The sequence below is a fragment of the Charadrius vociferus genome, unplaced genomic scaffold, assembly GCF_000708025.1.
Source record: "Charadrius vociferus isolate BGI_N301 unplaced genomic scaffold, ASM70802v2 scaffold163, whole genome shotgun sequence".
In the NCBI taxonomy this organism is placed as follows: Eukaryota; Metazoa; Chordata; class Aves; order Charadriiformes; family Charadriidae; genus Charadrius; species Charadrius vociferus.
The window spans coordinates 3,175,987-3,187,783 of record NW_009648332.1 but is presented as its reverse complement, the minus strand read 5'-3'; the positions used below and the strand labels follow the sequence as shown (position 1 = coordinate 3,187,783).

Below are 11,797 nucleotides of genomic sequence, written 5' to 3'. Positions count from 1 at the left end.
CGCCCGGGGGGCTGGCGGCGGAGATCGGCGTTAAGGGACAGCCCCCCCCTCCCGCGGGGGACACGGGCTTCCAGCGCGGGGGAACTGGCGGAGGGTCCGGGAAGGGTTCGGGTTCCTCAGCGGAGTCGCCGCCGGGTTTCGGTGCGCCCCGGAGGGAGGGATGCTTTCCACCGGTTACAAGAGCCCGTTGTATACAAACACGCCTTGGCTTCAATTAACGTTTAAAACAAAACGCCGCTTCATGCACTTGGTGTTCTTTTGCTTTCATTTTTACTTGGGCAATAAAGTCAAATGAGTGCTTTGGGAGGATTATTGGCTCAGCGGGTATGGATGGAGGTTTGAGTGCTGTCACAGAGATTATTTTCTGTAAGGGTGTTTTCTTAGGTTCTTAGTTTCAGTCGCAAACAGAAACGTGGTTATCTGGCATATAAAACCCTTATGCATCTGTTTTTGTCCAAATGATAGATCTTTTCTGAGTCTTTTCAGATTGTTCATGCCACTTTTCAGTCTGCCTGTTCTGGCGCTGCGGTGTTCAAGTTGGAAAGTCAGGCTTTGACGAAGTTTTCTTCAGTGTCAAACACTTGCGAGAAAATGTACTGAAAGTACTGAAGTGTACTGATTGTTGGTGTGTTGAGCAAACCAAATCGGAAAGGATAAGGATTAATGTGAGGTGGAGAGGTGAAGTGGTATCTGGGTGTTCTCTAGTCTGATAAGTTTTGCTAATTTTATTTTTGCCTGAGTATCTTACTGTGTTGTCCTTCAGTCTTTATGATGGAATTGGTTTTGAAGCACTTAAAAATAACACTTCTCCCCCTGCAACAAATCTAAACTTGTAAGAATGAGCTACAGTCAAGGAACTGAGGAAGAACTGAGTCATAAGTATATAGAATGAGTAAAGGGATCCTAGCTGTCCAGAGGGCTGACAATTAGTAATGTTGTATTCAAATGAAAAAAGAACTGGGAGGAAACGTTTTAGATATGCTTGTAATCTAATTTCTCTGAATTTTGAAACCGAAGTCTGTTGTTCTGCTTGCTGTGTTTTTGTGTGGTCTTATATTAAAGGCATGGCTAAAAATATGCATAGTTCTTCTAGTATTAGCTTTGTCTATGGAAAAGTGCTTGAACAGTAGATGGTGCGGTAGTATTGGAAGTACCTTTCTGAATCCATCAGTGTTTTTCCCCTTACCCCTCCCAAGATGATGTTGTGGCATTAGCAGGTCAGTGGCTTTGGAGTGGCAGCAGATCCGTTGCCTCATACCCCCAAGAGGCAGGGGGAAGGGTGTGCATGGGGTGAAGGTATATTGTGGCTTGGGTTTCTTGTTTGTCTGGGCAGAGGCAAAAGGGTGATAAGTTATCTCAAATTTTCTTTCGTTCCTCACCAGAATCGTATGTCAACCAGCAATCCCATTCAAACAGCAAATGCTTCTAGTCTTCTTGTTTAGTGTAAATGTCCTGCTTTCCTTGTCTGTCTTTCAAGTGGCACCCTAGTGCTACAAGTACTTTTCTGGTTTCTGGAATTCTCCTGTGTGAAAAGAAAACCCCTTGAAGATAACTCGTGTTTAGGACTGCAGTAACATGGTAACTTTCTTCTTTGATCTGAAAAGTGCAAGATCACTGTTACGATATGAATCTACCTAAAAAACACCAGTAACTATACTCTTCTTTTGCCTAAAAGGAATTCAGTAAAAAACTGAATACATTTAAAAACTGTAAATGGCTGAATGAGCGCGTGTATTCTGGTGGTGTTTTGGTAGTGTTAGGATCCCGTCCTTATGAGACTCTGCTTACCCTGAGCTGGAGGGATGAACTTTGCTTTTTGTTTTTTACTACTCTGTTTTTGGTTTTTTTTCCTCTCCCTCCTCTTTTCTCCCATTAGCTGAAGCTTTCACACTCATTCTTGCCTTGAAATAGACTTTTCCCCTCTGCTGTTCTAGTGATGCTAGACCATCTTCGTGTCTTAAAGTGGCAACTAAAGATGCTGTTGAGAATTGTATAAAAGACAGCTACCTACCAACTTGATTTAAAAAAATAAATAAAAATACAAAGCTGAGTCTTGCATATTCTACAAGTGAGTTGTCTTTCTTGCTTTCTGAGGAGATATGATGGTGATAATCCACATTAGAGAGTCTAAATACTTGCAGGCTACAAAAGATTTCCTACCCAAACTTATGAAAACCCTTCGGGTAATGTCCCAAACTATTTTAGCCTCTAAGTGGACTCATTGTAGAGACAAAGGAACAGAAATTGCTGTCGGTACAAAGATGGGCCTTTTCTTACCACAATAAAAGTGAAAGGAATTAAAAAAAGAATTGCTCTGTAGCTTGATACCTCTGTAATTTAAACAAGGTATTTGCTTCTTAAGTAGCAAATAGTAGGGTAAGAAAACTATATTCTAAGAAGTGGATCTGGGACAGTTGCTGTGAAGAGTGATGCAATGGCTTAAATATAAAGAGTTCCACCATGGCTTCAGCAATACTGAAGAATTGGTACTGCTGCTGGAAGCAGTCCTGTCTCACTTCTCCTGGCAAAAGGGAAGAGGCAGTGCGGCAAGAACAGCAGAATTTGGAACTGGATTCAGAACTGACCTAAATGAAAAATACTTTTCCTGCTGCCCTCCCTTTGTGAGTTTAGTTTTAACCCAGATTAGTTTCTACATTGAGTTCATTATGTGGAAAGGCAAATGTTTATGCTGACTCAAAAGAAAGAGCAGAGTAGAGGTGAGAATAAGCAACAGAGGAACTGTTGTTTTCTTGTTCACTTACGCGGTGTAAAGTGTGAAACTGTTTTGCTAGTAGCAGTTCACCTAGTATAATGTTAACCGGGATTTTTGATGACCTTTCTAAAGCTGCAAACAAGAAAAAAAGGTAGAGCAAAACTTTTTTTATATGTATCTCAAGTATATTCTATTGTTACTCACTGGCTTTCCAATGATGTTTCTAGTGTGAGTCAAGAATGCTTGTATAAAACTAAGAACAGGTTCTTTTTAGATAAAGAATATATCCAGTATAGATGTGTTTCAAGTGCTGGTGGAAAAGCATAGAGTTAACGGGCATGCTGCCCTTTTTCACGTTCTGCTAACAAAGTAACCATGATAGTGAATAAGCACCTTAGCACATGTGCATTATCTACAACTATAATAAATTATGTAGGTAAATAAATGGAGCTCTAGGATATACTTAGTATTTTTGAGGTTTCGGAATTGTAACATATACTTTAAAGACAGAATTTTACATCAGTATGTAAATACTTCTGTTTTTTTAACTCCTTCCGTTTTCCTAGTAGACCTGATAATATCTATAGCTACACAGTCTTTGCTAAGCATTTTGTGTTTTGCAAAGCAGAAATACTTTTATTTTATTTTATTTTATTTAGAAGTGCAGTATTCTTACTGTTTGGAAGGCTCATATGTCTTCCAGAACTCATATATTTGTTTTTAAACTTATTTTGAGACATTTACATTCTGAGGTCTAAATATTGCTTAAAAATCTAGCAGAGGAAAAAAATATGGTTGTCTTTGGCACAAATAAAAAGTCAAGAAGGAGCCATTGTTTAGTGGCTTACTAGTTAATTTGTTGTTTTTCTTCAGTTTTCTATCAGTGGTTCTTATATGTCCTGCTTGACAAAATCAAACATGCTGTAGGCAGGGGATATATTTCTGATGAAGTATTGTGGATGGAGGGAAAACACTCTTATTCACTTCTTTAAACTAACTTCCACAAGATTTTGTTGTTGGACTTGAAATCCTAATTCGATGAAGAACAGAGAATAAATATCTTCAAAAAGATAAGAAAGTCTGCTCTGTACAGCTTTCTCTTTTCCTCCTCCAGTAAAGCTATTCTACAAGGACAGCTCTTGTCAAGTCTTTGCTGTTGCCTCTATCTTCTTCATTGTTTCCCTGCCTTCATTACTGTTTGTTTTCCACAGAGGTCATTATTGTAATGCTTTTATTTGAGAAATATATTTGAATTTTTCCGGTATGCTGCTTCTAAGGATGATGCAATCTTTTCATCCCATCCCAGTTTGAAAGAACGAGCTTAAATTAGGCTGGAATTACTTCTCAGCATGGACAAGTTTTGAATACAAATGCATTAGTGATATGCATGACTTCTAATTTGGAGTACAAGGAAACAACATACAGACTCCCTTAGTGCTAGCTGTTCTGTAATGGAAATAAGGCTCATAATATGTATTTTTAATCGGTTTATATTTTGTTGTTGCCCTCCTGTTTACCCCCTCCAAATAAAAAGGGTCACGTATAAAGGGAATAATTTTGCAGGACTCCTAGCGTAAGAGTTCCTTACTGAACCCCAGACCAGCATGTAAACCCTTCCTAGGATAACCATCCTGTCTGCTCACTCCAAGCTACTAGGTAACATGCAGATCACGCTGGGAGACCTTTAATTGGGTAAGTCAGTGTGCTGCTGGGCCCCACTTACTCCTTTCTGCCTCTACAAACATTAGAATTGGCGTGTGCCCTATGGAGTCTGGTCTTAGAGCTTTTGATATGTCCTGAACGGGACATCCCAGAAGTTGTAGGAGGGATGGAGGGATGTGGCTCCCTCCATAACAGAGAATGCTGTTACCTTTTTCTCTCTTCTCTAGAGTTGTTATCGATATGGGTTTCTTTGTGGGGAGGAGCCAGATACCAAATGTATTGTTTGGGGAGGTGGTGGGCGGACTAGAAGTTATACAGATTACTTGCTTCTGCAGGTATTTCATCTGGTAATCTAACTGTTAATGCCTTGAAACCTACATTAACAGAGAGTTGTTGTTATTTGAGGGAAATAAAGTGTACTTACCAATAGATCTAGTTATTCAGTGGAAAACTTTGGGTTGGTACTGACAGTAAGAAAGCATCAGTGTATTTCTGAAGACCTAAAATAGTCTGCGTTCCTGTTCTTTTCATAATTTGAAGATATTTATTTTAGAATCACAGCATAAATTCAGCTGGAGAAACCGCTGGAAATCAGATGGTCCAAGCCCCTTCTCATTGTGAGACCAACTTCTATGTTAGATCAGGTTGCCTAGGGTCAAATCCAGTGGAGTTTTGAACTCTGCCCTCCAAGGGCAGAGTTCAGCAATAGGTGAGCAGCATATAATACAAGTTTCTCATACAGATTTGATTGCTAGTTCAGATGTGCAGTTTCCTAATTTACATGTTTAACAAACTGTTAAATGCCATTCTATTGACTCTGCTCACCCTTTTCTTTTGAAACCTCATTTCCTACATGGCAGGGGAGGGAAGAAAGCTAAAGAAAGAGAAAGGGTCCCCTTTTTTTCTCTACTGTGTCTTTGGGTGACCAGATAATAAAGAAATAAGGATTTTTTTTTTTTTTTAATTCAAATCTGCACTTTGTATATCTGCTCTTTCTAAATTACTGCTGGGTTTGAAATACTGATTGGTTTGTTGTTTTTTTTTTTGCTATTTATACAGTGGTTTTTTTCTGTGCTATTGCTAATCTTGATATTTTTAACTTTCCAATTATCTTTTGGTTTTCAATTTTAAAACTGTGTGAGAACTTACAATTATTAACCTAAGCTCGTATAACACAGACTAGTAAATTTGCATAGTAGGTTATCAAATTTCATCTAAACTGTCTTTATACTAACCGAGAGCAAACTAATGAAGTGCTACAGCACAGTACAGTACCTGTACTTCTTTTCAGAATTATTTTCATGTTTTCTCTCTGTACTATGTCAGCTTGACACTATACTTGGTTTTATGGCTTTCTCTTGATGTTGATTGAACTTTTAACTTTCTAATAGAACTTTTTAGGTCATAGTTTTCTCTAGTGTTTGATGTGGAAGTCTGCTCAGTTGTAACACTAAATGTTTTAATTAGCTTTTCCCTTTGTGCTAAGAGGCTGAAATTTAAGAGTGGCATTTTATCTTTAAGCCACCAGTAAAAATACCAGATTGTTACATACTAGTAGTCATAGACTGACTGAAGTAAAAATCAGCATTTTTATGTAGCATACAGATAACTTGCACCATGAACTATGGTTTAGGTTGGAAGGGACCTTAAAGATCATCTAGTTCCCACAAGATCAGGTTGCTCAAAGCTCCATCCAACCTGGCCTTGAACACTTCCAGGGTTGGAACATCCACAGCTTTCCTGGGCGACCTGTTCCAGTGCCTCACCACCCTCCTAGTGAAAAATTTCTTCCTAATATCTAATCTAAATCTACCCTCTTCCATTTTAAAGCCATTACCCCTTGGCCTATCACTACATGCCCTTGTAGAAAGCCCCTCTCCAGCTTTCTTGTAGACCCCCTTCAGATACTGTAAAGCTGCTATAAGGTCTCTGTGGAGCCTTCTCTTCTCCATGCTGAACAACCCCAGCTCTCTCAGCCTGTCTTCATAGGAGAGGTGCTCCAGCCCTCTGATCATCTTCGTGGCCTTCCTCTGGACTTGCTCCAACAGGTCCATGTCCTTCATATGTTGAGGGCTCCAGAAGTGGATGCAATATTCCAGGTGGTGTCTCAGGAGAGCAGAGGGGTAAATCACCTCCCTCGACCTGCTGGCCACGCTTCTGATGCAGCCCAGGATGTGGTTGGCCTTCTGGGCTGTGAGTGCATGTTGCTGGCTCGTGTTGAACTCATCCACCAGCACCCCCAATTCCCTCTTCTCAGGGCTGCTTTAGATCCATTCTCTGCCCAGCTTGTATTTGTGCATGGGATTGCCCCAACCCGTGTGCAGGACCCTGTGCTTTGCATTGTTGAACTTCGTGAGGTTCATGAACTTCAAGACTGCCACAGCTTCTTAAGTATGATGGATAGTGGCTTGGCAATTTCATTCACCAGTTCCCTCAGGACCTGCAGATGTATCTCATCAGGTCCCATGGACTTGTGCACCTTCAGGTTGCTCAGCTCGTCTTGAACCTGATCTTCTCCTACAGTGGGCAGTTCTTTGTTCTCCCAGTCCCTGCCTTTGCTTTCTGCAGCTTTGGTGGTGTGTCTAAACTATGTTTCTGTGTATAGTATCTTCAGCAGACATTTTCTGTATAGTTCATGCAGTTTTGGTTTAGGAAACCCGACCTCCAGAATTTTAACTGAGCATGCTAGACCATTTGCTGAAATGCTAGTGTTGACTGCTAGCTGTACAGACCACTCAGTTTTCAACAAGGAAATGGAATACAAATTTCATATAGTTTCAGATCTAGTTTCATTGTAATTTAAACTTTACTAATTTGAAGGGAGAGTCGCAAGTTTCTTGGTTGAGAGGACTCTCTGCCTATTAGTTTCTTTTTGATAACTTGTTACACTGGGTGTTTTTTATCTTTTCTTAATTTCCTGGCATAGTCAAAATGGTTGCCTTCTTCTCTTCTTCTCCCTCCTCCTTGTTTCAAAACACTATTTCTAAAGTTGTCCAGTGTGGACTGTCTAATACAGGATGAAGTATTGTTGGGTTGGTTTTGGTTTTTTTTTTTAAGTTCTGTTTTACAAACTAATCTGTACAGCTAGATTTACTCATGTAGAACTGTTGTCAAGATCTGGGTGTTAGTCTGTAGCACAGTTAAGATTTGGCAAATGAATAAAGAATAATACCTTCTGCAATCAGTATATGGCTTTATGTTTTAGGGTGTGCATGATACCGTGCACACAGCGTGACAGATGTGAGTAAGAGCAAGTCATTCCTCTGTTGCTTGCAAGTGTTCATGCCTCTAAAGAGCCATCAATAAAGTTCTTAATAGGGTGGCCTAATTTCATATATAAAAAAAAAAGTATCTGTGTTGACAAAGCTAACAATGTCAAAGAAAAATTTATGCTAATCTGGAATTCTACAAATATGGATTGCCCATCTTCCCCCATATGAAATGTTTCTTCCCCACTGTCTTGATCTTTACTCAGACTCTTGAGATTCTCAGCAGTCAAAACAGCACAGTTGATGCTTCATAAGAGTTTGAAGTGAAGACGTCATATTTTAGATCAAGTATTTAGACTAGTAGGAAAGTCTTGTCACTGCTGTAATGTTCTCGGGATTATGTTTCTGTTATAACTGATGTCTGCTTCTTTATTCTCCATGTTTTTTTTTTCCTCCTACATATTTAACTTGCATTGTATTTTTATTTTAAGCTGGGAGTGCTTCAATATTTGTTTCGCAGTTCCATTTGCATTAAAGGTATTATATAAATAAACCTTAAATGTGTTTACATAGCATATGTGCATGAAGTCAGAAGTAATCAATTTCAAGAATCCTCTCTTTTCTTTCCTGTCATTAAAGATGTGGTAACCCTGTGGGAGTTTGTTCAAGTCTTTAAATACATGGTTTAGCGGTTTAAAGGTAGGGATTATGTTATATGCAGAAGCGTACAAGAAAATACAAAAGTAATCATTCTCACAGCACTGATGCTTTGTCCTTGTTGGCATACGTGCAACAAAATGTAAGAAATCAAATGTGCTGACAAGGATGCGAGTCGTTGTAGCCGTAAAGGAAATAGAGCAACCAAGAATAATAATTTTGAATTTTTCAGCTTAAAGGTGGGTCAGTATTTAAGAAGAGATTTAGCACTCATTGGTTCAGTTCTTAGCTAAGAAGCTGTGGGTTGAGCAATATTGTCTGAGGTGTGAAAAGTGCAGTCATCCAATTGGGCATGGTTTTGTCTTCCTTAACTGAAATGTAGGAACATGTAATCACAAGACAGTCTTCAGAAAAACTTGAGTTCTCCATTATATTTTCCAAAGAGACTTTAATTAGTGTAATGTAAGGGGATTTGTTCAATTATAAGTAGTGAAATACTGTGGTGTGTGATGATTATAGCCCCACTGAAAATGTGTAGCAATTTACTGTTACTGATTTAGCTGCAAATAGAAGACAAATGTGTTCAGCTGTGTGCCTGTGTTTGCACATGGCAGGATGAGAGCCAAGGCAACACTTTATCAGTCAGTTGGCGGGCAAAACCATTATTTTTGCTATCTTTTTTCCTCTTCTGAAACTCTAATTGTATATTTGTTTTTTATTTATTTATTTATATCTAGGGTGTGGATTCAGGATTTGTTCCCAGTGTTCATGATTTTGACAAGAAACTCACGGAGGCTGACGCTTACTTACAGATTTTGATAGACCAGTTGAAGGTATGGTAACTAACTGATGTATTTACTGTATTGGAGTCTGCTTGTCAATGTGGATTTCAAGCTCTGCTTGAAAGGAAGCTCAACAGAAGGAGAGAGTCATGTTTTATGCTTGGCACGTGTTCTGGTCAATGTGGGAGGCAGAGAGAGCTCATCTGGCTGAGCTGACTGTGAACCAGAGAAAACATACCTTTTTTTATATATGCAGCCTGCCGATGATAGAATTTTATTTTCTCTTTCGCCCTAGCTTAGGATGTTACATAAGTTCTGACTACTTCTGAATAACAGAGATTTTTACTAGAAGTATAAAAATGAAAAGTTGTAAGCTAAGGGCTGAAATAAGATGAAAATGGCTTTCTCTTAGAATGGATCTTGGGATTGTTAAAATAGAGTCAGAAAATTAGATTAACCCAAACAGATTTTATAGAGGGCTTACAGTGGCTAAAACATTCTTTTGTGCATATAGCTTCATGGAAATGGCAGAGATGACTTAGGTTTAATTTAAAAACATAATTAAATTATTGTATTGCTCGTAGCATTTTTAGAATGCTATATATATAAATTTTTAGAATTTATCTTGAGAAAATTTTGTCAAATAATATTTAACTACACCTGCAGATAGTTTCAGACTTTGTTGCGGTAGTGGTAGATCATCTATTCTTTGTCCTTGAGTTAAAACATTCTGTAGAAATTTTGTACAAATGCAGTTCTCTTACACTTTGTACCTGTATTTTAAGACTCGGTGGGAAGGTGAGGAATGATGAGGTCATATCTCTCAGTACTCACCTTATTGAAAAAAAAAACCAACAAAACAGTTTTTGCTGCTGGTTAGGACACTTTTTCCCATGAATCAGCAAGTTAAAATTGCTGTTAAGATTGCTTCAGTTCTGCTGGTTTGGATTTTTTTTTCCTGATATAATGGGCAAGTATTGCGTCTGAGATATTCAGCAAAAATTCAGTTGCAAGGGAGGGTGGAGAGGGGGAAGAACATACCAACAAAAATGGAGGTAGGCAAAAGAGATGCAAACAAAATTCAAAGCTAAACTGCAAAGACTTGATCAGGAGTTATCTTTGGCTCCTGCTTCGGAGCCATCTAGCACGCTTCACTGAAGAAAGGTAGTTAAATCTTTACACCTTCTAATTGTTATTTTGGGCCAACTGGGGGAGGGGGTATAGGAATTAATTAATAATGAAAGAAGAGTGAATTTGAGGATGGACAGAGACCAGGACTACAGTCTTTTTTTAGAACCAGAAATCATCCCTCAAGGGAAAGGGAATGCATGAGTAGGTTTTAGGCAGGCAGTTGAGCGAACTGTAGCTCACCTACTAAAAATTACAGTCTCTTCTGAGCAAGGGTGGATGTGATGAACTTTTGAACATTACCTTTAATCTTTTTTCTTCCTTGAACAACTTGTACTTAATGGTTATTTGTATGTGCATCTTAGAGTGCTCTTGGAGGCAACTTTTAACTGTTTCAGCTCAGCTTGTGTTAAATACGCATGCAAGCTTTTCAGTAAGAATTTGTTTCACTTTGCTTAGCTGCATCTCGTATTCCACTTTTAAGAAAATAAATAGAAGTTAATGCTGGGAAATCACTACTTATCTTCCCAAAAGAAGTGCTTACAAATCTTACGTGATTTGAATCATGTGCCTGAATAACAAGGTACCTGGAAGGGTTGATAAGGGTGAGGCTGTTTTGATAAGTACTCTATATGCCCCAAAGATCTTTCCTGAAATAAAAGAAAGGGAGTTGGAGGTGTTCTGATGAGTGTCACTTTTATTAATTAACCTCACTTTTTTGTTCAAACTGTGGTAGAATCATGGCAGGCTGAGCTGTGGAACTAACCAGGCTCTGAGATTTGGTCTCTGGCAGGATGGGATAATGTGAGAAACTAGTTACAAATTTGTTATATCACAGATGCTGTAAAGAAATACTAGAAAAAAATGGCTTTGAGTCATAATACCAGGATCGTATAACTTAAGTACTTATTAAAGACTTTTGGTTTTGAAATTTTGTGTTTCTGGCTGATTTTATATGGAAAAATAACACTTTCAGTATTTTTCACAAGTATCTCTTTCTTTTAGCTCTTTGATGAAAAACTCCAGAACTGCAAAGACGATGAACAGAGAAAAGCAAGTACATTTTGTCTTCAATATTGCTTATTTTGCTGTAGTCTGTAGAAATTTAAACGTTCTTGGTCTATTTTCATATCCCTCAAGCTGTCAAAATCACTTAAAGCAATTTGAATAACTGATAACATTTGTGTTGTGAATAGGCGGTAAACAGAATTTTTAGTAATACTGGGTCATAACATTAAAATAGATTTCAGTCCGTAGGAAACGATTACTTCTCTGTTATCCAACCATCTAAAGCATTTTAAGCTTAAATTTGCTGGGTTTTCATCCTTGACAAGGATGAATGTTTCATGTTTGTAGGAATAGCAAAGCTATTCTGAAGGACAAAAGTAAATACTAAGAATCATGTATTTCTCATAATCAGTCTGCATCCTGCGTAGTTCTGTGACTAGCCTGGCGCATGTTGGAAGTCTGAGAATACCATAATTCATTCACCTTAAATGAGGATGCCAAAAATGTAACTTCCTATGTAGGGAGCACTACTTTTTTAGCGAGGTTATAATTCACTGAAGTGTTGTGTATTTTTTTTGCATCTCCTCCTATTCCACTCTGAAGTCAAGTTTGTAGGTCAGAATTCAATCACTATGTTT

General features: G+C 38.4%; 1 protein-coding gene across 2 annotated transcripts in view; it reads left to right on the top strand.

The window, feature by feature from the left end:
• OSBPL9 (oxysterol binding protein-like 9) overlaps window positions 1-11,797 on the top strand; it is a 55,686-nt gene that overhangs the window by 17,750 nt on the left and 26,139 nt on the right. For both annotated transcript variants that reach the window (XM_009884625.1, XM_009884624.1), the window contains exons 4-5: window positions 8,979-9,074; window positions 11,157-11,204. In XM_009884625.1, coding sequence (XP_009882927.1) covers window positions 8,979-9,074; window positions 11,157-11,204 — 144 coding nt within the window. The remainder of the gene's footprint in view (window positions 1-8,978; window positions 9,075-11,156; window positions 11,205-11,797) is intronic.